Here is a 26,563-nt window from a genome sequence, read left to right as displayed (position 1 = left end):
TTAGTGTAGAAGAAAATAGATTTTAAATGAATCCCCAAACCATAATGACAGATTTGGAATTAGGTAAAACCAAGGTTTCTAAAAGCAAATTTTGAGGGGTTGCCAACAAAGTTTGTCTCTTACATTCAACCAAATGTGTTTGCATTTGAAAATTCAGATGAGTGGATTGGTCATGCAATACAGCAATGATGAAAACTTCAGTTTAAAAATGTGTCACTTGCCTGCATTGGCATTCCCTCTAGCTGATGACATGCCAGGAGCTTTCAATAAATTAAAGCAGCATGTGCCTGAAAAAGTTGGCTGGTTCAAAAATAATTAAGTGCGTGGTAGAATAAGAAGACACTTACACGATGGTGTTGCTGTTCAAGCACCAATATTATTTCTCCTGAACTTGTGGTCTGTATATGAGTGCATGTGAAATGGATTTCCATGTGCGCAAAACAACAAAGAAGCATTGCACAGAAAATGAAAATGCAAAAATTTTATAGGGAATGCTTATGTCCATGTATACTGAATCCTAGAAGAATTTCAAAAAAAGTAGTGCCAAATAGAAAATGAATGTGAAAGAGAGCCATGCTTTAAAAGAAAAAAAAAGGCAGCTATTCATAGAGACCCAGGACTTCAAAATGATCATGAAAGTTGGCCAGCTCTTAGAAATTAGCTCTGGTGCAATTGCTCATACTCTATCCCTGTAATATACTTTTTCATATGTTGAATTTTCTTATTATTTGTGTTTTGGGATTTTTTTTAGTTTTTTCCCCCCACTATTTTAAATTGTCAGCATTGGTTTTTACAATTTGCTATGCTTTGAATAATTTCCAATACCCGAGATATGAACTGTGTAAAGACTTTGAGAGTTCTAACTCATTTTATGCATCTTTTTTTTTTTGCAAATTTGACTCCACAAGTGTTCTCACAACAATGACTTTGTGTGTAAACATCGTACTTTGTATGTACATTTTTGTGTAAAGATATTGAAACTTCCTCAATAAGTGAAAAGATGTCCTTTTTGTACATCTGCATTTGTGAAAGGTAAAATCTCTTGAGATTTTGGTTCTTTGGACGACTGCCTATGTGGTGATGACTCATCATGGATTTCGACTGATCTCCTCAAAAGACTTAGGTTGTCCATCATGGTATTTCAGATGACCACAGTTATATAAGCTATTTATTTATGAATATGGTTCATCTGCTCATAATTGTCAGACCTGTGCAACTGCCATTAGTATGCCTGAGTGTTTATGCTTGCAAAAATGTTACTATTACCTATTTTAACGTGTAGAGTGGCCTATGAAGTACTGTCATATTTTTATGTTTCTCAAATAAATCCCCTTTGAAAAATGTAAACAAGCAACTTTTAAATAATTTTAAAGTTATTTTTTCCAGAATTATATTTTTGGGATTTTGCTCTTTCAGGATTTCAACATTTGGGATTATGGCCTCCAGGATTATTATTTTTGGGGATTATGATCAACTCCCCAGAGAAAGATAGCCAAGTTTATTATTATTCTCCTTTCAACCAATACTCCCAGGCAGATAAGACCTGCAACCTCCTTTAGGGCAGAGTTTAGTGCTGTAATCTGCACATATGGGTGCTCACTATATGTTACTAATTAACTACCAGGAAATTTGAATTTCTGGGTCATGTTGTAGAAAGTATTTCACTATAATGACAATGTTGACTTCCAAAAAATAGAATTACACTAGATACTTGACAAAATTATTTGTTGGGTTGGCTGTAGTAGCTCATGCCTGTAATCCGAGCACTTTGGGAGGCTGAGGTGGGAGAATCTCTTGAGACTAGAGTTTGAGACCAGGCTGGGCAACATAATGTAGGCAAGACCTCATCGCCACAGAAAATAAAAACATAAATATATATATATTTTTTAATTTAAAAATTTGGCTGGGTGCAGTGGCTTACGCCTGTAATCCCAGCACTTTGAGAGGTCAAGGCGAGTGGATCACAAGGTCAGGGGTTCGAGACCAGCCTGGCCAATATGATGAAACCTCATCTCTACTAAAAATACAAAAATTAGCCGGGTGTGGTGGCGGGCACCTGTAGTCCCAGCTACTTGGGAGGCTGAGGCAGGAGAATTGCTTGAACCTGGGAGGCAGAGGTTGCAGTGAGCCAAGATCACGCCACTGCACTCCAGCCTGGGCGACAGAGAGACTCCATCTTAAAAAAAAAAAAAAATTTAAAATTTAAAAATTATATTAAAATGAATCAATGAGAAGCAGCTACCATTTCCATTTTGCGTCTCTACTATTCAAACCCATTCAGACCCCAAAACATGCAGATTTTTTAAAAAAGCAGTCCCTTTCTCAGAGTGTTGTCTCCAAGAGGCCTTTTACCTGTGAATCAGTCTGAATTTCAACATACTCTTTGCCATTTTTTTTCTCCATTGTGATTCAGCACTATCACATTTAAGGGATCCCTACCTAAGAGGTAATTTGAACTTCGGGTATTAAAATAAGGTAATAGATTTTGATTCTGTCTACTGAAGGCACAAGGCCCAGCTCACTTTCTTAACATGGCAACATCACTAGCACCAAATCTGAGGTGTACAGAACTTGCATTCCTGTGGCCATTCCCACTCCCAGATGAAATTCTGAAACTACAATTAAAGAAAAAAAAAGGGGAAAAAGCCAAGTTTGGTTTTGTTTGTTATCAGTTGCCCCTGAAGTCTATATAACAGAGCCAATTTTTAAAAAGGAGGCTACATAGAACCATGTTAAATTTATTGAACAAAATTCATTCAGTAAATATTTAGTGAGTACCTAATACGTGCCAGGTGCTTTACTAGGTGCTGAGGATGTAACATGAACAAAAATAATAAAGTCTCTGTTTTTAGGGAATTTACATTTTATTTGTAGAGACAGACAATAAACAAATACAAACATAAATACATGTCAGATGGTGATAAGTACTATAGAGAAAAATAAGGTAGTGTGGTCATGGCCAGGAAGGCCCCTAAGAGGGCAGAATGGAAAAGTCTAAGAGCAGAGGCATAGATAAGGAGCAATGCTCATAGCCACAGGGATACCTGGGCATAAGCCTTCTTGACCAGTGACCATATTGCTCACTGGGCAGCAATATGATAGGGTTAAAGGAAGGGAAGCAGTGCCCACGGTTCTGTGCTTCTCTGCCCTAGTGGACATCTCATTCCACATGGGCTATGGAAATGACCACCTTCTGGAAGAGCCTCTGTGAGAAAAGAAGGGAAGCCAAGGGAAAGCTTGTCTCCAATTACTCTCTCATTTATTCTTTGCATTGCTTATTGGCTGTTTTAGGAATCTTGAGCCAAGTCCTAGTCATTATTTTTGCCCATCCTTGAACTTGAAGCAGTCTTCATGGTCTGGCCTGCATTGTGCTAATCTGTATTGTTAAGAATACACTACAGACAGACATTGCCAGCATTGAGGGTGGAGGTGAGACTCACTTTAGAAAAGGTGACCAGGCAATACCTAACGAAGTGACATTCCAGCAGACTTAACTGAAGGAAGGCAGTGAGCCTTGGGATACATGTGAGGGAAGGAGGGTGTGGAATTCCTGGCCCAGAAACAGCAAGTGCAAAGGCTCTGAAGCAGGACTGCCCTTGGTACGTTCAAAGGAAAGTGAGGCAGCTGTGTGGCTGTAGAGGAGTGAGAAACGGGGAGTTACAGGAGGTGATGTAAGAAGAGCTTTGGAGGCCGAGATTACCTACAGGTAGGGCACTGTTCGACTTTTATTCTGAATAAAATGTTGGGATTTGAGCAGGGGAGTGACATGATGTGGCTTAGATTTAGAAAAGATCGCTCTAGCTACTCTGTTTAGAAGAGGCTCTAGGGGCCAAGTATGGAAGCAGGAAGATCAGTTGTGAGGCCATTGCACCAATCCAAGCAAGAGATGATAGCAGCTTTGACTAGTATGTTAGCAGTAGAGACAGTGAGAAGCGGCTGAATTCTGGATAATCCGTACCTTGAAGGTAGAGCACACCAGATTGGCTGATGGATTTGATGTGAGGTTTATGAAAAAGAGAGGAATCTAGAATGACTTCCTATTTTTAGCCTGTGCAACTGGAAAAAAAAAGGAGCTGAGATGAGGAAACCATGGGAGGAAAATCAAGTTTGCCTTTGAACATGTTGTATCTGATAATGCCTATTGGACAAGCAAAATGGGAATCTGGAAAAGACAGCAACGTATGCCTTAAGGGGAATTTATATGAGAAGGTACCCAAGTTATACTAGTTTACTTGAAGGGATACATTACATATTTGGTTAGACCTTCCATTCTAAAACAATGAGAAACTGAAATTTATAAATGGTTCTTGGTGTTTGTTATGACTGTAAACCTAATAATACTTGGACTCCTGCATTGTCATGTATTTATTATGTATATTTTACCAATCTACCCTCAAAAAGATATGTTTACAATAAAGATGATTTTGCAATGAAATCATTAAACAAATACTTTTTAAAACATGAGCTATCTACAAAGACTTGTACATGCATGTTCATAGCAACTTTATTCATACTTCCCAACTTGGAAACAATCAAAATACCTACACAGAAAAAAATGATAAATTGTGGTATACACAAAAAATGGAATACTGGCAGGGCACAGTGGCTCACACTTGTAATCCTAGCACTTTGGGAGGCCGAGGAGGGTGGATTGCTTTGAGCCCAGGAGTTCGAGACCAGCCTGGACAACATGGCAAAACCCCATCTCTACTAAAAAAAATAACAAAAACTAACTAGGTATGGTGGCATACGCCTGTAGAGTCTTAGCTACTCGGGAGGCTGAGGTTAGAGGATGGCTTGAGCCTGGGAGATAGAAATTGCAGTGAGCCGAGATGATGCCACTGCACTCCAGCCTGAGTTGACAGAGCCAGACTCTGTCTCAAAAAAAAAAATAAAAAATAAATTTAAAAAGCACACACACACACACAAAACCAAAAGAAATGGACTACTACACAGCAACTGAAAAGAAAGAACTGCTGAGTCATGCAACATGGACAAATGTCAAAACGTTATACTGAGTTTTAAAAGCCAAACAAAAAGATTATATATGTACGATTCCATTCAAATAAAGTTCAAGAATAGCCAAAAACTAAACTATGGTCATAGAAATGAAAAAGTAGTTTTAGCAGAGGGAAGGAATATTTGCCGGAAAGGAGCACAATGGTATTTTCTGGGGCAATGAAAATGTTTTGATGATTGTTAACATGGACAAAGAAAAGTGTCAAAACTCACTGAGTTGAACACTTAAGATATATGCATTTCGTTGCATGTAAACTATCTATAAAACTCACAACAAAATATGAGCAAACTGAAGGGTTACTTCAAGCCCTACCGAAAGGTTGATATACAGAAAAACCTAGGATGAAAGTAATTAATCTAAGCACCGAGCTTGGCTCTGAGTTTCCCAGCAACCAAGGCAAAAGGGAAGCAAATAAATTATTTAGATGTACTACCTAATATTAACATGTATCCTAAGTGAAAAAATTTTTCCTAACACTAAATTTTTAAATACTTAGATAAGAAGTACTAGATATGACATAATGCTTTTAACAGCACTTTACAAAAGCTGAAGAAACATTTCTGGCTCATTTTTATTTCTATCAATCCTCAACAAAAGTCAAGAGAATAATATAATGCCACGGTCATACAAAGACATTTCTATGGGGAGCTAAAGGAAGGCACTCATAATTTTTTAGAGTGTCAGCTAGCTGCAGGGCTAGAATCTAGGGACTCATTCCAGCGACATGAAGGATTCTCAAATTTCACAGGCTCATCTTCCTGGATGCCTCAGCAGTGTTTCTGACAGAACTCGGGTTATCAGATAATTAGGGGTTAAATAAAGTGTAATGTTCCCTGGAGTTGATTAAAACTAGATAAGTTGTAGCTGTTACACTAGTATTTGGCTAATTATATGTTTTAAGAAATGTTCTAAGAACTTGCCGTATTCATACCCAAATGGAAAACTATTCCTGCATCTTAGTCTGAAGGCTTAATGGATATATTTATCCCTGACATTCTGAAAGCTCTTCTCTCTCCTTTCATGCTTCCCAGCAGGGGCAGAATTGGCAAATCAGGAAGGGCAGTAATTTTTTGTGCAGGACTCCTGGACTTTTAAGACATTTAGCATCCTGCCTGGCCTCATCTACTAAATACAAATGGCATCCTCTAGTCCTGTGACAATCAAAAATCCCCCCTACATTTTAAAATGTAGTGCCAATCCCTTTTGATAATCACTGGGCCTTAAAAGAATGTTGGTATGTTTTAAATGTGGAAAACCATCTGGCCCAAAAATACTATCCTGGAAGAAGGTGGCATTATGGAAGAAGACATAATCTTGGCTTGAAACATTTGTGGATCTATATACACTTCTGTCATATAAAAATCTTAATATGGCCCCCACAGAACATTTTACTTAAAATGAGGCTCTAACTTTGAACAACAAGCCCATCAAGATGAAATAGCCTCCAAGTATAACCCTTACCAGCTGAACTCCATTTCATGGAGTTAATCCATGAAATGTAGCTCATTCATTCAACAAACATTAATTTCCATCTGAATAATGAAGATTGTCTGCCCAAAAAAACCCCCTTTGGTTTTAGTGAAGTAGATACCGTATTTCCTTTTTTTCTAGCTATAGTTACCAAGATGTTTATTCCTTCCTTCAGTGTCAAGAAAACCTATTATGTGCCAAATACCGAGGACACAGTATGAGCATTTTGCTAATAGTCTAGAGGAGGACTTCATGAAGACAGGTGATGAAGTATCATGAAAGGTATGAGAAATAGAGAGCTATGGTGGCATCTCTGAGGAAACTTTTAGTCTGAGATCTGAAAGATGAGTAAGAGTTAACTTTTCTTTGTGGAGGGCAGGGGGTAGAGTGGGGACAGAGACAACTGTTTCAGGCAGGGCTGCAAGCTTATGTGAGGCCAAAACTAAAAGGTTAGGATGCAAACAGAGAAATGGTGAGAGAAGTCTAGTGAGGGCAGGATTTTAGGGCTTGAAAAAAGGATTTTCTCTTAAGTGCAGCAGGACACCATCACTGAATCTTATATTCAAGGCAACTCACTCAGACCCATGGGGATGAGATCTGAGGAGAAAGTCAGATAACTGGTTGGGAAATATAATACCCAGAATAAAAATGACAGTGGGCAAGACTAGGGTGGTACAGGAAGGAATCATTCATTCATTCAATAAATAAGAGCTCCAACTATGTGTCAGGTGCCCTACTAACATATTGAGCAGTCTAGTGGTGGAAATATATTAACCAAACAAGCAACAAGGACAAAATATAAAATATTAATTATATTCAAGTCACAAAAAAGAGACAGATGATGCTATGAGACTGAGAAACAAGAGAAGCCTTTCCTAATGGTTCAGGAAAATCTTCTCTTGAGGAAGGGTCACCTGAACTAAATTCTGAAGGTTGAGTGGAAGCTAACTGAAGGGTGTTGGGTGAAGAGATGGAAATAATCTTCAGGAAGTAAGAATAGCATTTACCAAGAAACAGTAAGTCAGGCAATGTGGTAGGACACTAGGAGCAAAGAGGGGTGTGATTAAGATGAAGCTGGAGAGTGGGTTGGGACTGGACTGTGCAGCATTAAGTATTTTGGTCTTTATCCTAAGAACCAGGGGAAGCCAGGAAAGTGTTTTAAGCTGGGGTGTGACAATGAAACCATCAAATTCGTGTTTTGGAAAGATTGTTGTGGCTTACGGGTGGGTGTGGGGAAGCAGAGAGAACCACTAGAGCAGAACAGCAGGAAGCTGTTAGGAGGTGGAGGACACAGTGACTGTGAAGACTGTGGGGTTTCTGGCTTGGGTTTCTTAAATATACTCCATTTGCGATGGGGATAAGAACACATCATTTGGAAAGAAGAAGGCGTTTGCATCTTCTTAGTCACTAGGGCAAGAACTAGGTCATTTTGTATCACACATTATTGTATCGCACGTTAAACTGTTGGGGAATGGGACTGAGGAAGGAGAATGGTAGAAGGGGGGGAACATTTACTTTTTACCTTCAAAAACTGTATTATTTGATATTTTTACAATGAAAATATAAACACAAATGCAAGCTTAAAAATCAGATACAGAAGTCCCATCAAATTATTTTAAGTGGGAGGAAGCTAGGATTATCTTGTTTTATACCACTTAGGTCTCAATTTTGACCCCTAAGCCCACTCCCACTCATCCTGCTTCTCAGAACCAATCTGCAATAGGTGGCTGGAAGATTAAAAGTGTGGAATCTACAACCCATACATGTGTGCTATCAGGAAATAATTTATGGCCTCAAAATTCAGTAAATATTTCAAAAAAAATCTTAAATTGTGCTTAATTTTTTCAGTAAGATAAAAGCCTAAAATGATCAATAGAGAGCTGAGACTAAATCATGCTTCTTCCTCAAAAAAGCATTAGCCACAAAGACTCAGAAAGAAGAACGCTAGCAATAACTTTGGACAAGATATTGAATGAACTGATGGCTGTGTAGCTTTGTGGAAATGAAGAAATGTTCTTTTTCTAAATAGATACACATGAAGTCCTTATCTAGGAACCTAAGTCCCAAAGAGTTAAACATGCAAAGATTAGTGTGCAATAGAGTAGGATTTATATAACTCTGGGCAACAAACTCTTTGCTAGGTGGAAGAGAAGATGTCTAGTAAACTACTAAATGTTCACTTAGCAGAATCTTAGAGATTCTGCCAATATTAATTCATAACCACATTCAAACATAGAATCTAGACCTTCTCTATTCAATAATCCATTTGCCTTTTCATTTGCATTATTAATCAGCCTTTAAGTTTTACACTCCTACTTCTATTATTCGAGATAAACAACATTTAGGACACTGTGTACATTTTTTTTTCTTGCTTCTCACTAATATGGGTGTGGAGTCTAAAAAGGGATACAGGGAAAGCAGAAGTGAACAATTACACATTACAAAACAAGATCAGTGTTTGCTTGCTAACATATAGCAGTGATAGGTTTCAAAAAAGGCACTGTCAACAACTGTACAGAGCTGTACGAAGTACTTTCATGCCTATTATTTTAATTCTCAGCCACCTCTTAAGCCAGATTCTCCAGATTCTCACTCCTGCGTCACAAAAGAGCAATCACGGCCAACAACTTGTCAAGATTTATATAGTCTCATCTTGACTTCTGTACTCTTTTTTTTTAAACCAATGCAATAGGGGCAGAATGTGTTGCAAAGCAGCAAACTAGAGCTATCTTAGATAAATAAATAAATACACACACACATATGATGGGGTGCATTATGGAACTTGCTATGGTTTGAATGTTTGTGTCCCCCCAGAATTCATGTTGAAATCCTTACCCCCAAGGTGATAGTATTAGGAAATGGGGCCTTTGAGAGGTGTTAGGTCATGAGAGTGGAACCCCCATGAATGGAACTAGTGTCCTTGTAAGAGGAACCCAGAGTCATCTGTGATATAAGGTCACAGAGAGAAGAGAGCTGTCTGTGAGGAAGGAGGACCTCATCAGACACTGAATCTGCAGGTGACTTGATCTTGAACTTTCCAGCTTCTGGAACTGTGAGAAACAAGTTTCTGTTGTTTAAAGCCACTCAGTCTATGGTATTTTGTTATAGTAGCCCGAATGGACTAAGACAGAACTCAAGAACAGGGAAGGATAGCTGAGTCTCCCTAGAACCCACTGGGAGACCTGGCAGTCCTCTCTGCATGTCTGATTCTCTGTCATCTTCTCATCCACATCCCTCACCCTCTGGTTTTTCCATGCCACACCAAGACCACAGTTTCCAGCATGGCACAAGGGTTCAAAGGGCACATTATTCATTCAGCCCTAGAATGAATAATGAGCCTGAAATCTCAGTTGGAGTTTCAAAATTCCTGGGACATGACTAAGCTTAGGTGAGAGGGGTACTCTCTACTCAATTGACTCTAAAGGAAATTATCAGAATAGTACTGGAAATGAAGTAAAATCATGGGTACCATGTTAGACCAATCTGGCCAAATCAATGATTGCAAATGTTGTGAAGAATTATCAAATGTTTTACTAAGATGATTATACAAAAACCTTTAAAAATTCAAATGAAAGAATTACATTTAGTAAAGTGTAAGTTTGGGTCCCTGGGAGTCTGGAGGTTGCCTGCCATACTGGACTGTGATGAAAGCATATTCCTACTGCATGAAGCCAGTGAGATGTTGGGATTATTATTGCAGTTCAGCTACCCTGATACTGCATTACTACTATAATCAACAGGAAAACAAACTAATAAGCTCCTTCCAAAATGCAAAACTTCAATAGTGGCCCATGGTCTACAGAATGAAGTCCTCAAGATGACATACATGGTCTTCTTCCATGACCTAATCCCATGCACTTCACATTCTGAAAGTCTCATTGACTCTCCTAAATGTTTTCCAAAGAACCTAGACCTGTTTTTCTCCCTCACACTACTGATCCCAATGTATTGTAATGAGTTGTTTGCTGTCCCTCTCTTTTCCTAGATTGTGAGTCTCCACGACGGCAGTGGCTTTTTTTCTTCTTTGCAGATATATCTTCAACACAATATCATATGTTTTTATTTTATGGGCATATAAAAGATGCTGAATGAATAATGTGCTCCTAAATGTTCACAGCTCCCTGAAAATTCATGTAATTTTAGAGCCTGGAAAGTAGGAAAAACCAATTCTCATTTTATTGAAACATATTGTCTTCTAAAATTGTTAATTCCTGAATACCCAACTCACTGACTTAAAGTTCTGACAATATTACTGAAATGAAATGAAAAGCCATGAGTAAATAATATCCTTTTGAATTAGAATTGGTTTCTAGACCAAATCCTTTAAGAGTTGGAAGCTTTAAAAACTCTGACCTCCTAAAGTCAGAATTGAAATTTTTTGTCTTAGGAATTTGAGGTGAAATGAATCATAGGTATTTTATTAAATGGGGGTGGATTCTGAATTATTTCAGAGAGGAAGCAACCTTAGAAACATAAAAATCATCATTATTAACTCAAAATGTTCCACTTGTGAGGGGGGCATTCTCAGGGAAGCACAGTTATTTTATGTTCCTTGGAAACTTTAGGCTTTGATTGCCTTTCCATCAAAAATAAAAGCATTTTATATTAAACAACATCATTCAAGGTTGAGGCTTAAATGTTACTTTAATAGTATCCACAAAGAATCTGGTTTAGTTATTAAAATGACTTATTTTTATTTAAAGAAAAAATCTGTGATTTTACTCATTGTATATATAGAAGTGAATTTTTAAAAAATAGTTTCTTCTTTTATGTGGATTCTCTTAAGATTTGAAGAACCAAACTATTCTTTGGTTTTATTATACGGGAAAAACAACACGCAGTCTAGTTAAACAACTTTGTGATATTTATATTCCATTGCACAGATATGGGTTATACAAATTAGTAACACAAGTTATTTCTTAAATTCCAAACATTTTCTAAAATATTATTACAGCAGATGCCTAGGATATTAAAACATAAAGGTGGAAATCATTCTCTAAATAGTTAAATATGATACTGAAAATACTGCACATTTTAATTAGAGGAAAATTAAAATGTGTGCTCAAATGCGCTAACAAACTAGGTAGCAGGGCAACTAACAACTACAAATAAGTCACTGTGGTCCATTTTTACGTATGCATATATATGATTATTCTCTAGATAATCCGTCTTCTTGAAAATGCTAATAAAACATAAAAATCCAGATAAATGATTTAAAGAAATTGTAATTCTTCCTACTACCTAAGGTGACATGTACTATTATCTATGACTTCATACAGTTACTAATTCAAATATAAAAGACACCACACTTCGAAAGAAAAAAATTTTAAGGTAATGGTTTTAATTGAATTAATGAGATGAAAAGATAGTAAAGCCCTGTTTGCTACTTACATGAAAGAAGACTTTAAAAAATAATCACTGCACAAAATGTAAAGGGTGGGGTTACGCTGTGATATTAATTTTCCTCAATAATGTTTTTCTTGACTGTTCAAGAACAAATTAAAGTTTCCACGGCAAATTTGTTTTCAAAATGCCGAATTGCGAAACAATTGCTGGCTTCACGTTTCTGAATACCTGTTCGAGAGGGAAAAAAGTTTTTTAAAATTTTGATTCTTTAATAATAAATATTCACATAATTTTTATAGTTATTATTTAGACATATAGAAGTATTTCACTCTATATTCCACAAAAACTTCTACAGTTTGAATGTTTACACTGAAGAAAAGTAATTTTTCTCCCTTTTCTGAACCAAGTATTAATATCTTGACAGATCACAGCAACATTAATAATGCTATCCAGACTGCTTACAAATTCATGAACTTGAAGGTATTGAAAATGTTCTGTATCTTGACTATGGTGGTGCTTGCAAGACCATGTGTATCTTTGTGGAAACTCAGAGTTGCACACTAAAAAGGGTAAATTTCATGGCACATGTAAGGCTGACTTTAAAAAAAATTATGAACCAAGAGAATTTTAAAATGTAAGAAATCAACACAGCAATAAAAAAGAAATCATGTCCTTTGCAGCAATATGGATACAGCTGGAGGCCATTATCATAAATGAATTAACACAGAAACAGAAAACCAAATGCCTACCTTACAATGCTCTCACTTATAAGTAGGAGCTAAACACTGGGAACTCACTGACATAAAGATGGGAATGATACATACTGAGGACTATAAGGAAGGGAGGGAGGGAGGGAGGAGGTAAGGGTTGAAAAACTACCTATTGGGGAACGCTTTTACACTGTTGGTGGGAGTGTAAATTAGTTCAACCATTGTGGAAGAGAGTGTGGCAATTCCTCAAGGATCTAGAACCAGAAATACCATTTGACCCAGCAATCCCATTACTGGGCATATACACAAAGGATTATAAATCATGCTGCTATAAAGACACATGCACATGTACGTTTACTGTGGCACTACTCACAATAGCAAACTTGGAACCAACCCAAATGTCCATCAAAGATAGACTGGATTAAGAAAATGTGGCACATATGCACCATGGAATTTTATGCAGCCATAAAAAAGGATGAGTTCATGTCCTTTGCAGGGAGGTGGATGAAGCTGGAAACCATCATTCTCAGCAAACTATCACAAGATCAGAAAACCAAACACTGCATCTTCTCACTCATAAGTGGGAGGTGAACAATAAGAACACATGGACACAGAGAGGGGAACATCACACACTGGGGCCTGTCGGGAGGTGGGGGCCTAGGGGAGGGATAACATTAGGAGAAATACCTAATTTGGTGACAGGTTGATGGGTGCAGCAAACCACCATGGCACCTGTATACCTATGTAACAAACCTGCATATTGTACACATGTAACTCAGAACTTAAAGTATAATAAAAAAAAGAAAAGAAAAGAAAAACTACCTATTGGGTACTTTGCTCACTACCTGAGTGATGGGATCATCTGTACCCCAAACCTCACATCAGATAATATACCCTTTGTAACAAACCTGCACATGTACCCCTGAATCTAAAATAAAAGTTGGAAAAAAAACAAAAAAAGAAATCAAGCTGGTTTCAGATGACTCAACAGCCGGAGATGAGAGAACAGTATTATTTAAAATGCTAGCAAAAAGCCAGGAAAGCACTTTTACTGGGTGACACAATTCCAAAGAAATCACACCACAGTGTATCTGAATGGCACTTCTTACTTTCCACAGCTGCCACATGTACTTTCTTTTTATTTTCACAATGCTCTTAAAAGGAAATGGGGAGATACTGTAATTCTTATATTTCAGGTGAGAAAATAAAAGTTAAATGATTTGGCAAAGCTACAACACTAGTTGTATCAATGCTCTTAGTTCTTCACCCAAATTCCTTTCCAACTACCCTGACAGTGATTATTCCCAATATGATCCAAAAGGCAAACAGCCTGCTTGGAATCCAGATCCCTGAAAACACAGCTGAAGAGCTGGTCCCAAGAGACCCTCTGGATAATAAAAACCCTTTCAGTATGGCTGAACCAAAGTGGTAGGATGGGAAGTTGGACAGGGTGACTAACTAGATGGAAAATGAGGTACCAGCATCTCAAGGCAATGACATTTCACATTGACCTTTTCTCTCCACCTGAAAAGAGTGGACTTACTAAATGGAATTAAGATAATTCTATAGAAACCTGGAAATATTATATAACGACACAATATTACCTCACTCATGGCAGGTATATTGGTAACAATGACTAGGCTTCACCTAAATCCAGTTTAATGCAATGAACTTTTCTGCCCAACACTTTAATATTTAAAAAGTATTACCTTTAATAGTTTCTCTGCGTTGCAGTTTGTAAGTTTCCTTGTCATGACACAGTCGATAAATAAAGAAACCCAGGTGATCAATGTTTTCAATGCGATCAGTAATAACCATGTGCTCATGAATCAGATAGGACTGAGGCAAATAGGTTCCAGCCTACATTCAGAAAAGAATACATGACATGACTATCTCAGAACATACACTGAGTAGACTAGAGAAACAAGACAAAATTCTTACACATTATGGTATGGAACAGGTTGCCAAACTACTACCCACCATCTGTTTGTTTTATGTTCTCACTATGTTGTCCAGGCTGGTCTCAAATTCCTGGCCTCAAGCGATCCTCCCACCTAGGTCTCCCAAAGTCCTGGGATTACAGGCATGAGCCACCGCCCCCGGCTTGTTTTTATAAGTAGAATTTTTTTTGGAATATAGTCATGTTCATCTGTTTTACGTATTGTCTATGGCACCAGAATTAAGTAGTTGGCAAATATTTACTCCCTGGCTCTTTAGGAAAACTTAAAACATTATTTGAGAAATTTATTTCAATTTCAAGATATAAAACATTAAAAACAAAAACCATGAGTATTAGTTCCTCTTTGAAAATTCTTAACTACAGTCTGATAAAATGGGCTCCTATAGGGCTAATTTCTCAACAGGGAATTCCAAAACACTATGAAGGCATCATTCATCAAAAACAGTCAACATTCTTATACCTTGATGTTAATAAGTAACTCCAGTAGGTTTCTGGGTGGCATAACAATGGAAGTGTTCAGAGGGATCACATAGCACTTATCCAGGTTAAGATCTAAATAGGCTGTAAGTTTCTGGGAAGAAAAAGATACAGTGTAGTTACAGTAATACTTGCAAAAACAGGCAGCAACTGGATTTTTAAGAATAATTTGTATCATTAAAATGAATTGGCTTTAGAATGTATAAATCACTTGCATTTCAACAAATTCAGAATTTGGCTGGATAAAGTTGGAAGTGGGAATGGGAGAGGAAAAAATATTGCTACCAGTAAATAAAATGCTCATCGAGGGTATATTTCTATAATAAGTAATAATACCTATTCAAATTAACTGCAAATACTTATTATATAATTAAGCAATTTAACTTCCTCACTTATAAGCTCAAATGCCCTCTAAGGTTATCTGTCCATTGTATGTAAAGATTAAATTTTCTCATATGTATCTTGAATACTACCATCCTTAGAACATTAGAAAAACAGTCATTTAAATGATTTTGTGTTCTGTGGTTCAAATGAGAAACGCTGGTTGAGAAAGACTATCTCATAGAACGGTTTTTAAGAATAACTTAAATCAAATAATGTCAACATTTTGATTCCTAAGAGCTCAGTAAGTGTTAACTATTATTATTTACTATTTGCTTTGGAAGTTTATTTCCTTGAAATAAGTAAATTTTCAAACTGGTTTATAAACATCCATCAGATGTATTTATCAGGCACGAAATGTTTGCAAAGCTAACTTCAGTAATATATTCGAGTGTTCAAAATGGCAAGCTTACAGAGAGACATAAAAATCACAGGTGATACATGAACTTCTGAATCTCTGAATCCTGATTTGAAAAAACAAAAAATTCTTGGGACAAAAATTGGGGAAATGTAAACATAAACAGAAATGTAAACATATTAAATACAGTAGTCCCTCTTATCTGAGGTTGTGCTTCTCGAGTTTCAGTTACCTTTAGTTAACTACAGTCCACAAATACCTAGGTGAGTACAGCATAATAAAATATTTTGAGAAACCACCTTCACATAACTTTTATTATAGTATTTTGTTATAACTGTTTTATTATTATTGTCGTTAATCTATTACTGTGGCTAATTTGTAAATTAAATTTTAACATATGTATATACGTACACTAACAGGAAAAAACATAGTATATACAAGGTTTGGTACTATATGCAGTTTCAGACATCCACTGGGGGTCTTGGCATGTATCCCCCACGGATAAGGGGGGACTACTGTCCTATAAGATCATGTTAATTTTCTTAGATGTGATAATTATGTGGTTACGTAGGAGGACAACTCATTCTTGAGAGATAATAGCATAAGTACTTATGTCAAATGACAGAAAAAGAGATGAAGCAAATATGGCAATATTTGGAACAAAGCGGAGGATTCTGGGTATTCAACTTTTCTGCATTACATAAAAATGCTCAAAAGCTGGGGAAAAATATAGAATGAGAACTTTAAAACAGATTAACAAAATTATTGATTTTGAAAATGCTACCAAGAAACAGGAACATAAATTACCTCTTATCTAAGAAAATGTGGGAACATATAAAAAATATTAGTTTGCCAGCAAAGGAGGAACAGTCATGAGGTGGGCTTTAAGAGTAGGTAAGGCAAGGGGAAGGAGAGATAAGATATGAGAAGGCTGCATCAGCAGGGTCTGCTTCAGACAAAGCAGAGCCCACCAAATGCTGACAGTTTATTAAACTAAACTCTAAATATAATAAATTAGCAAATATTGAAATTAAAACTACAAAAAGCATAAACTACAGAACCTGCATTCTTTTCTACAATTCTGGACACTTGGCTCACCTTGTTAAAGTCATGAACAATGTTGGCAGGATCACTATCTGCAAACTCTGGGACAGGCACACTGATAAATTCAACTTCTTCTTCTTCAAAGATTTTAATATTTTCTTCAATTGTCTGGTAGAGAGCAGCTGGGGCATCTGCAGAGGGCTCATTTAAGATGACATCATCTTTGATGTACTTTATTCCACAGTAGTACACGTCATCTGGCTATAGAGAGTTTAAAGACTCATTTCAGCAATTCAGCATGAGACAGGTTTTTAAATAAGCATTACTTAAGCTGCCACCTCTATCTAAACAGCATTTTGCTTGCAAACTCTTGCTTTTAGATGACAAGTCAGACAGTTTAATTACAGAGTTAACATATTCTTTAAGATCAGGTTTTGAAGCACTGTAAAAGAACAGCTTCAGAAGAAAGGCAGCTGGTTTTCCCTTTACTTTTCCTGGTAGGTGAAAATAGAACATAAAAATAATTAGCTATCCAGTAACAAATAAATATAAAGAAACAACAGACCTACTCTACCTGTAAGCAGTTTTTATAGAAGAATATATTCCAAAACTAGTCAAGTTTTTCTGAAAGAATATATTAAAAAGTTTTGATATGGTCTACTAATTAAATGACTTTTTCCTTATTAGCCAAAAAAGGGATAATTTTTCTGAAATTTCTATATGCATATAGGTAGTTCTACTTTTCCCTTTATATCACAATTCAGTGGAAAATATTAGATTACAGCAAATCTTTATGCTACTGTCTCACTTTTACAAAACGAAAAAACAGTACATAAGGTCAGGTGCAGTAACTCATGCCTGTAATCCTAATACTTTGGGGAGAGGAGACCTGAGACAGATGGACTGCTTGAGCCCTGGAGTTCAAGACCAGCCTGGGCAACATGGTGAGACCCTGTCTCCACAAAAAATAAAAAAATTAGCTGGGTATGGTGCCACGCACCTGTAGTCCTAGCTACTACGGGGGAGGTTGAGGCGGGAGGATTGCCTGAGCCCAAGAGGTTGAGGCTACAGTGAGCTGTGATTGCACCACCGCACTCCAGCCTGGATGACAGAGTGAGACCCCATCTCAAAAAAAGCCAAACACACAGTACATGTACACGTGCGCGCGCGCACGCACACACACATACACACACACACACACACACACACAACACACACTACACACACAATAAAGACTAAGGGTATACAAAATGTGAATGCACAGGGCCAGGCACGGTGTGTCACGCCTGTAATCCTAGCACTTTGGGAGGCCAAGGTGGGTGGATCGCCTGAGGTCAGGAGTTTGAGACCAGCCTGGCCAACATGGTGAAACCCTGTCTCTACTAAAGGTATAAAAATTAGCCAGGAGTGGTGGCAGGTGCCTGTAATCTCAGCTACTTGGGAGGCTGAGGCAGGAGAATTGCCTGAACCCAGGAGACAGAGGGTGAAGTGAGCCGAGATCGCGCCATTGGACTCCAGTCTGGGCAACAAGAGAGAAACTCTGTCTCAAGAAAAAAAAAAAAGTTAATGCACCAAATGTTATCTCTGGAAAATGGAATTGCGATGATTTTTTCTATACTATATGTATTTCTTGTAAAAAAAAACTGTATTTAAAAAGATGACTAGTATTTTGGTAATGTCTATCAACATGTGATTGATTATCTTGAACAACACAGAAAATGAGCATGAAATTGAGAATGTTTCAAAATTAGTTAAATTATTTTAATAAGTCTAGTTGTCAACTGTTTCTCCAAATTTTGAAACAGCTGAAGTAGTCATAAAACCTTGAAAGTAATTTCCCCTTCAAAACTCCTAAAAAAAAAAAAATTGTGTATTATTGCCAAGAGAAATATATTACAAAATAGATTGTAAATTATAATTAATCACAAGGAAGACCTTTGTCTTAACCCACTGGGATTACTATTAAACACTCAAAGTTATAAACAACTTTCATCCTATGTTATTTCAATATCACTGCTGAAGTCACACAGTTCTTTAGTGAAACCATGACTGGAAAAGAAGCAGAGACATGGTCTTACTGTATTCTGGGCCCAAGGGTACAGCAGGACCATAGGGGAGTCCAAGCTGACTATCAAGTTATGGCCTATCAACATGAAAACATTTGTGGCTGATGTATTTATTCAACTGGCAATTGATAATACTATTCCTCTCAACCCTTAATTATAGTAGGAAAATAAAGGTTAGTAAAATCACCCAATGACCTAAATAAATCCTTTAGTCACCAACATTTCAAGTTACTCTGCTTTTAGTGACTGTGTGTGATGGGCTCAGCAAACATATCATGGAGAGATGTTTAAACACAGCTTTAAAATAGAACTACCACTATGGCTGAAGGTCACAGATAAAAAGTACAAGCTTAGCGCAAGTTGTAAACAATTTTGAAATGCACATCGGGAGAGGCAAAAAAAAATCAGAGACACAAAATAATTTTTCCACTTACTTGAAGTGCAAAATATTTGTACAAGTATGCTCCTCCTAGAATAACACCTGCAAGCATAAATGCTAGTCCAAAGCACATGCACCAACACCAGGCTCTTCTTTGGCCAACTGGTACCACATCATCTGGGTCCTAAAATATGAAAAAGACAGTTAAATATCTTATCTCCAGACAGAATAACAGAAGGCTCAGGACTAGAAAAACCTTAATGATTATCATTTTAATAAATGAAGACACAAAGACCAAAGGAGTTGTGTCTCTCATCAAAATCAACCCAGGAATGATTAAGTGGTAGCTCCAGGGCTCATCTTAATGGTTCTTGGACTGGGACATCGGTCTCTAGGAGAGTTGTCTACTTCTAATCTCAACACCCCACCTGCTAACCCTGCCTCAAGCAATGATACACTCCATAATTTTTACTTTCCATGCACAACTTTTGGTGATATATTCTAAAATTTAATAATTTAGAAGAGGTTATGCTACAACTTAGTCACATAATATGATGATGAGCCTTGTAGATTATAAATCCAGGGCATCTCTCTATCTGATCATTTATGAAATTATGTGTTAGGCCTGCTACAGGTGGTTTATATTTCATACCAGGTATAAAACTATTCTAAACCATCCACAAGAAAAAATTACAGGAAAATAAGGAAAAGAACAAACAATGATACTAAAATTAAACAATTAGAATTTCAAAAAATAGGACAAAATTATATACATAGAAATACATAATCCTATTATGCCACTGCTCTACTCTAAGCCATGGTCTGATAAAATTCCTCACTTTCTTTTAAAGATAGAAGCAGTAGAAAAAAATGAGAACATATTCAATGATAAAAATTTACTGATAAATTCAAGAAACAAAACTAACACAGAATTTTATAGAATTTTCATTTCTATCCACTTAAGAAAACAATTTAGCATTAGAACATTATTTGGGGTCATGACATTCATAATTCCTAGATATTCCCTCCCTATGCCCTTCTAACCTGATCCCTCTAATCTGTCACTTTAGAATTACAGCAAATTTCTGATTTGTACCCAAGTTCATGTGCAAAGAGCTAAGAAAACAAAGATACTTAAATAAGTAGTCACTCAATAAATAGTAAAGACTGCAAAAATTCATAGTATACATGAACAGCCTCTTGAAGTACATGACTCTGTCCTTTACTTGGAAAACCCAATATGGAGTAGGCTTAAGGGAGAAAGCAGACTTCACCTAAACCTATATAATAGGATATAAAATTCGAAAGGAAAACTATGAATGATGCACAAAAACAGGATCGGTCATTGGAACAGCACTCCACAACCTTTTTTGGCACCAGGGACCAGTTTCGTGGAAGACAATTTTTCCACAGACAGACTGAGGGGCATTGGGATATGGTTTCGGGGTGAAACCGTTCCACCTCAGAAGATCACCAGGCATTAGATTCTCATAAGGAGCGCACAACCTAGATCCCTAACATGCACAGTTCACAATAGGGTTTGCGCTCCTAAGAGAATCTAATGCCCCCGCTGATCTGAGAGGAGGCGGAGCTCAGGCAGCAATGCTCACTGTGCAGCCAAGTTCCTAGCCAAGACCAGTTCCGGTACTGGTCTGTGGCCTGGCGGTTGGGGACCCCGGTATTAGAACATAGATTTGGTTGAAGCAAGAATTCAGTTACGAATGAAACCTAAGATTATATGTTTTTAATTCTAAAATGAGGAACTTTAACATGATACAACTGAAAAAGGTCTAATCCCAGATGTTGAAGCAACCAAGAACAATGTGATACGATGCAGTGTGTTCCTAGGTTGAGATTTCAAACATAGAATTTAACACTGAACAACAAACACTGTTTATTCTAAGAATCAGTGCATTGCTATGAGAATGTCATGGTTTCTGTAGCACTTGTCAATATACTATGTGTGAAAGACAATGAGTGTATTGCAAGGAAGAAAAGTATGTAATGAGAATAAGTCTGAAGAATTTAGCAAGCCATGTAAGATATCCCAGCTGTGAAAAGAAAGCTACAAGAATTCCATGGAGTCATAAGGTATTATGAAACGTTAATGACGAAGTATACATCTTTTGCTTGAGCCCTTGTCTGACATAAATATCTAAGGAGGTAAGAAATCATTCCTAACATAATTAATTTTAGAGTGGAAGGAGAGTGGGGGGGGATGAAAATGACAGATGGAAATAGTTATTTCCAACATTTGGTATCAGCTGCTGGGACAGCCAAATGTGCGCACACACCCACCCCATTTGGCAGGCTTTCTCTTCCAATAGTACATAAGTGAATAGCCAAACAGCACAGGCAGACATCTGTAAAAGAATACGCAGCCCCAACTGGGAAATTGATGACAAGTTTCAAGGCATTGTAATATATCATTTTTAACTGTTCAACAATCATTTTGAGAATAAATTATAAATGTCTACTATGTGCCAAGAGCTGTGCTAGGCACTGGAAATGTATGCTCTGCCAAGAAAGAGACCTGTTAGATCAGTCCGGAAAACAGATAAATATACAAAAAGAAAATAAATATGATACGAACTCTAATAGGAAAATGCACAGAGAGCACATAAGAGGGGATGAGTTTCAGGAAGACTTCCCAAGGGAGAAAATACTTCAGTGGAATGTTAAAGGACAAATACTCATTACCTCAGCAGAAGATAGAGTTAAAGGAAATTTTATATATGGCAATGATTTTTCAAAATTTATGGAGCTAAAATGCATGACATTTCCAAGAGCCACATGTGCTTTGGCTGGAGTGCCCAATATGGTGGAGATGAGTATGAGAAATGATGGACAAGAAGCTGGTGCGGGTCACAAAAGACCTTTGTAAACCACGCTAGAGTTTGACTTCTCATGTTCATTCAAAAATCACTTCTCAGCACTATTGAATATTTTTTTAAAATTCAATTTCTTGAGGAATTTCACTTACAAATACTTCACTTATCCACAGGTCAATTTATTCAGCACCTCAACAACGTGAAACGTGGCTTAAGAATCAGGAAATAAACAAGAGTCTTTGGTCAGCCAAATTATAGACCCCAAACCTATGCACCACCATCATGTACTTCATAGAAGAGCTGTTAAATCTTCAAAGTCTATCTAATCTTTGTTCTCTAAATTCCTAATTATCACTTTTCTTTCATGAGAATAATTCACATAAAGATCTTATCTCTCTCTACTAGGCTATAAGATCTTTTGAGTATCCATTCATATTCATTTTGCATTACTGGTAGCTCCAAGCCAAGCTTAGGCTTGGCATTAGCTGGCACTCATATATTTGATGAGTGAATAAAACTTAGATCTTTTTTTTTTTTTTGAGATGGAGTCTCGCTCTGTTGCCCAGGCTGGAGTGCAGTGGCGCGATCTCAGCTCACTGAAAGCTCCGCCTCCTGAGTTCACGCCATTCTTCTGCCTCTGTCTCCCGAGTAGCTGAGACTACAGGCGCCCACCACCACACCCGGCTAATTTTTTGTATTTTTAGTAGAGACAGGGTTTCACCGTGTAGCCAGGATGGTCTCAATCTCCTGACCTCGTGATTCACCCGCCTCGGCCTCCCCAAGTGCTCGGATTACAGGCTTGAGCCACCGTACCCGGCCAATTTAGATCTATTTTTTTAAAAAGCCTGGTTATTTAATTTTTTATGATTCATAAAAGTTATACCAGCAGCCAGCGTGATAATAAGGGAAGGGAGAGATGCGACATAATTCATAACGTAAAACAAACTGTGGCTATTTAGCAAGAGCAGTAGCCTAGTTCAGCATTTATTAAGTAAGGCTTGCTATTTGCAATATACTGTGCTAGATCCTGTGGGAAATCAAATGTGATTAAGACATGGCTCGTACTTTGAGCGATTTATAGTCAAGAATTAACATCACGTATGATAGATAAATGATGTTCCATAATACAATCCGAGTCATGGAGAAGGGATTAAAGTATGCTCAAGATTTAGAAGTTTTTAATCTAAGAGATTTATTAAAAGTGTTTTTAGAGTGATTAAATTTTAACACTTCAAAGAGTAAGCTTTAAAGAAAAAGCCACGTAAGATTTAAGAAGAAAAACCCCATGACTATCTCAAAATATACAGAAAATGTATTTGACAAAATTCAACTTCCATTAAAAAAAAATCTTTGCAAACTAGCAAAGGGTGAAATTCTTTAACATCAGTAAGGCTAATAATCAAAAGCCTATAGAAAGCCTCATACTTAATGGTGAAACTTTTATACTTCACCATACCCTTTTAATTGAGGAATACAGGAATGCCCACTAAAATTGACTGTTTCCATTGAACACTGTACTAGAGATCCTACAGCAAGTACACAAACAATAAAAAGATTAGGTATTAGAAAAAAGAAAAAACTGTTATTATTTGTAAATAATCTGTCTATGTAGAAAATCTAAGAAAGTCAAATTATTTAAACTAATTAGAGGGTGGCAAGATTTTTAAAGATCAATAATCAAAAATCAACTGAGTCAAAAATTTAGTCATGAATATTTACAGCATCATTATTTATATACTAGCCCCAAACTAGAAACAACCCAAATATCCATCAACTGATGAATAAATTGTGGTATATTCATACCATGAAATAGATAGCAATAAAAAGGAACAAAATAACACACACCAGCGGGACTGAATCTCAAAAACATGCTAAGTGAAAGAAGTTTAGCACAAAAGATTACTCACTATATGATCACATCTTTATCAAATTCTAGAAAAGGCAAAACCATAATGACAAAAGCAGCTTACTGGCTGGGGAAGGGGAGACTGACTACAAACAGGCATGAGGAAACTAATTACTTGGGTGATGGAAATCTTTCGTATCTTGATTGTTGGGGTGGATATATGACTTTATACAATTACCATAAATTCAATCAAATTGTACACATAAAATGCAGGAGTTTTATTCCATGTAAATTATATTTTGATATGGAGGGTGGGGAAGAAATCAACTGAGTTCCTGTCTACCAGGCAATAAAAGAATGTCTAACACCAAGTGCTAGAAAAAGTGTTTAACAAAGGGAACTTGGGAACTTCCACTCAATTGACAGAAATTTAGGTCCAACTGCTTTGGAGAACAATTTGGCAGTATCTAATAAACATACATCAAGCTTGTCCAACCCGTGGCCCATGGCCGTGTGTGGCCCAGGACAGATTTGAATGTGGCCCAACAGAAATTCACAAACTTTCTTAAACCATTATGACTTTTTTTGTGATTTTTTTTCCCAGCTCATCAACTATTGTTAGTGTATTTTATGTGTGGCTCAAGACAATTCTTCTTCCAATGTGGCCCAGGAAAGCCAAAAGATTGGACACCTCTGACATACATTTATCTTATGACCTAGCAATTCCATTCCTAGGTATAAATCCTGGATAAACTTTTGAATATGTAAGGAAATATGTCCAAGAATATACACTACATTGTCAGCAACAAAAAAAAAATTCGAAATAAATTATTATAGATGCATATAATACTGCTAAAAAGATTCAACTAGTGACCAGGCCCAGTGGCTCGTGCCTATACTCTCAGCACTTTGGGAGGCAGAGGCAGGAGGACTGCTCAAGCCCAGGAGTTCCAGACCAGCCTGGGCAACATAGCAAGATCCTATCTCTTTTAAAAAATAAAAATTAAAAAAAAAAAGTACTAGCACTGCTGATTTTTAGATAAGCCTAAGAAACATAATTGCTGACCCCCCCAAAAAAGGCACGTTGCACAACATATAACACCACATATTTAAGTGTTATGTAAGTATGTGATATTTAAGACTTTCAAAACATATAAAATATACTTCAGGTTCTCTGTATTTTGTGTGCTTGAAATATTTCATAATTTTAAAAAGAAAAAAACCACTAACAAGTAAGAGCTTCTTCACTGGGGTATATAACTTTACCTGGCCTAATTTAAAACAAGTCACCGAGACGTTTCCTCCCTTCTACTGCAATAAAACTGGTGCAACTTGCATCGCGCTTAAAAGGTAACAGAACTCCCACAGGTGCTGTACAATTATCATCTAATTAATCTTCCTAAACCTCAAGTTTTTTAGCCCAGTTTATAAAAGAAGACACTGCAGCACACGCTGGCCTATAACCACCTTGCAACAGTAGATATAGAAAGACCTGGCTTTCAGAAGCACTCTCACTCTGGCACAGTACTAATTTCTAGTTCAAATAAATCTCAGCATTGGATAATAAAATAAAATTACTTAAGAAGTTATATCTTAAACAAAATGAAGGACAAATTCTTTTCTGGTACTTCAATTAGTTAAGAATTAGGTCACCTCAATCAGTTCCCTAAGAGGCTTTAGTAAATGTGCTTCAATTATAAACTTAAATAAAATGTATATTTTTTCATATAATTTCAATTCTGTTCTCAAACTAACAAATCACTTTACATTCTTAGGCACCTCTATTTGAACATTTTTTTACAGGATGACTGAAGCTTTTAAGAGACATTTTTCAAAGTGCTCAGATACAATATTTTACATTTCTGTATCAAATTCAACAACAATGCTTTAGGAATCAGGATAATAACGAGGAAAACAACTCTTAGGGTTAAAAATTATATTATCAAAAAATATATATAAAAAAAGAACCAATACAATTTATTCAACTCAAAATACACTGAACCTTCAGAAATAGATTTAGTTACTCAGAAACATGCTGGGTAACATAGGTAAATATGGGGGTGCATAGGCCAGCTGCCCACAGATGTGTTGTTTGGCTGGTATAATGCTTTCCAAAACAGCAAAACAGCTGGGACATTAAAAAAATTTAGTGATTCGCACTTTTAAAAACTAGGATTTCCCGGCCAAGCGCAGTGGCTCATGCCTGTAATCCCAGCACTTTGGGAGACTGAGGCAGGTGGATCACAAGGTCAGGAGATCGAGACCATCCTGGCCAACATGGTGAAACCCGTCTCTAATAAAAATACACAAATTAGCTGGGTGTGGTGGCTTGTGCCTGTAATCCCAGCTACTCAGGAGGCTGAGGCACGAGAATCGCTTGAACCCAGGAGGCGGAGGTTGCAGTGAGCCGAGATGATGCCACTGCACTCCAGCCTGGTGACAGAGCGAGACTCCATCTCAAACAAAACAAAACCAAAAACTAAATTTCCCATCAATGTTCTAGTATTTTCAACTTCTTTTTTTTCTCTCTACTTGGAGACCAAATATAGGTTTTGAATTCTGATCTTCACTTCCAGCTATGACTGGGTGTACTTCCTTCTGGGATCCTATTTATATTAAATAATCAATCTAAACTACTTCTCCATATAAAGGGTTTTGAGTTCTGGGTTTTGTAC

General features: G+C 36.9%; 1 protein-coding gene across 1 annotated transcript in view; it reads right to left on the bottom strand.

Moving 5' to 3' along the window:
• Nucleotides 1-11,331: 11,331 nt before the first annotated feature.
• ITM2B (integral membrane protein 2B) overlaps nucleotides 11,332-26,563 on the bottom strand; it is a 28,743-nt gene continuing 13,511 nt past the window's right edge. The window contains exons 2-6 of the mRNA XM_034936717.3: nucleotides 19,267-19,395; nucleotides 16,821-17,027; nucleotides 14,967-15,077; nucleotides 14,256-14,406; nucleotides 11,332-12,064 (exon numbers count right to left, since the gene is read on the bottom strand). Coding sequence (XP_034792608.1) covers nucleotides 11,979-12,064; nucleotides 14,256-14,406; nucleotides 14,967-15,077; nucleotides 16,821-17,027; nucleotides 19,267-19,395 — 684 coding nt within the window. The 3' untranslated portion in view covers nucleotides 11,332-11,978. The remainder of the gene's footprint in view (nucleotides 12,065-14,255; nucleotides 14,407-14,966; nucleotides 15,078-16,820; nucleotides 17,028-19,266; nucleotides 19,396-26,563) is intronic.

This window comes from Pan paniscus, chromosome 14 (genome assembly GCF_029289425.2).
Source record: "Pan paniscus chromosome 14, NHGRI_mPanPan1-v2.0_pri, whole genome shotgun sequence".
Taxonomy (NCBI): Eukaryota; Metazoa; Chordata; class Mammalia; order Primates; family Hominidae; genus Pan; species Pan paniscus.
The sequence above is the reverse complement of the archived record's forward strand: the minus strand, read 5'-3'. Positions and strand labels throughout refer to the sequence as shown.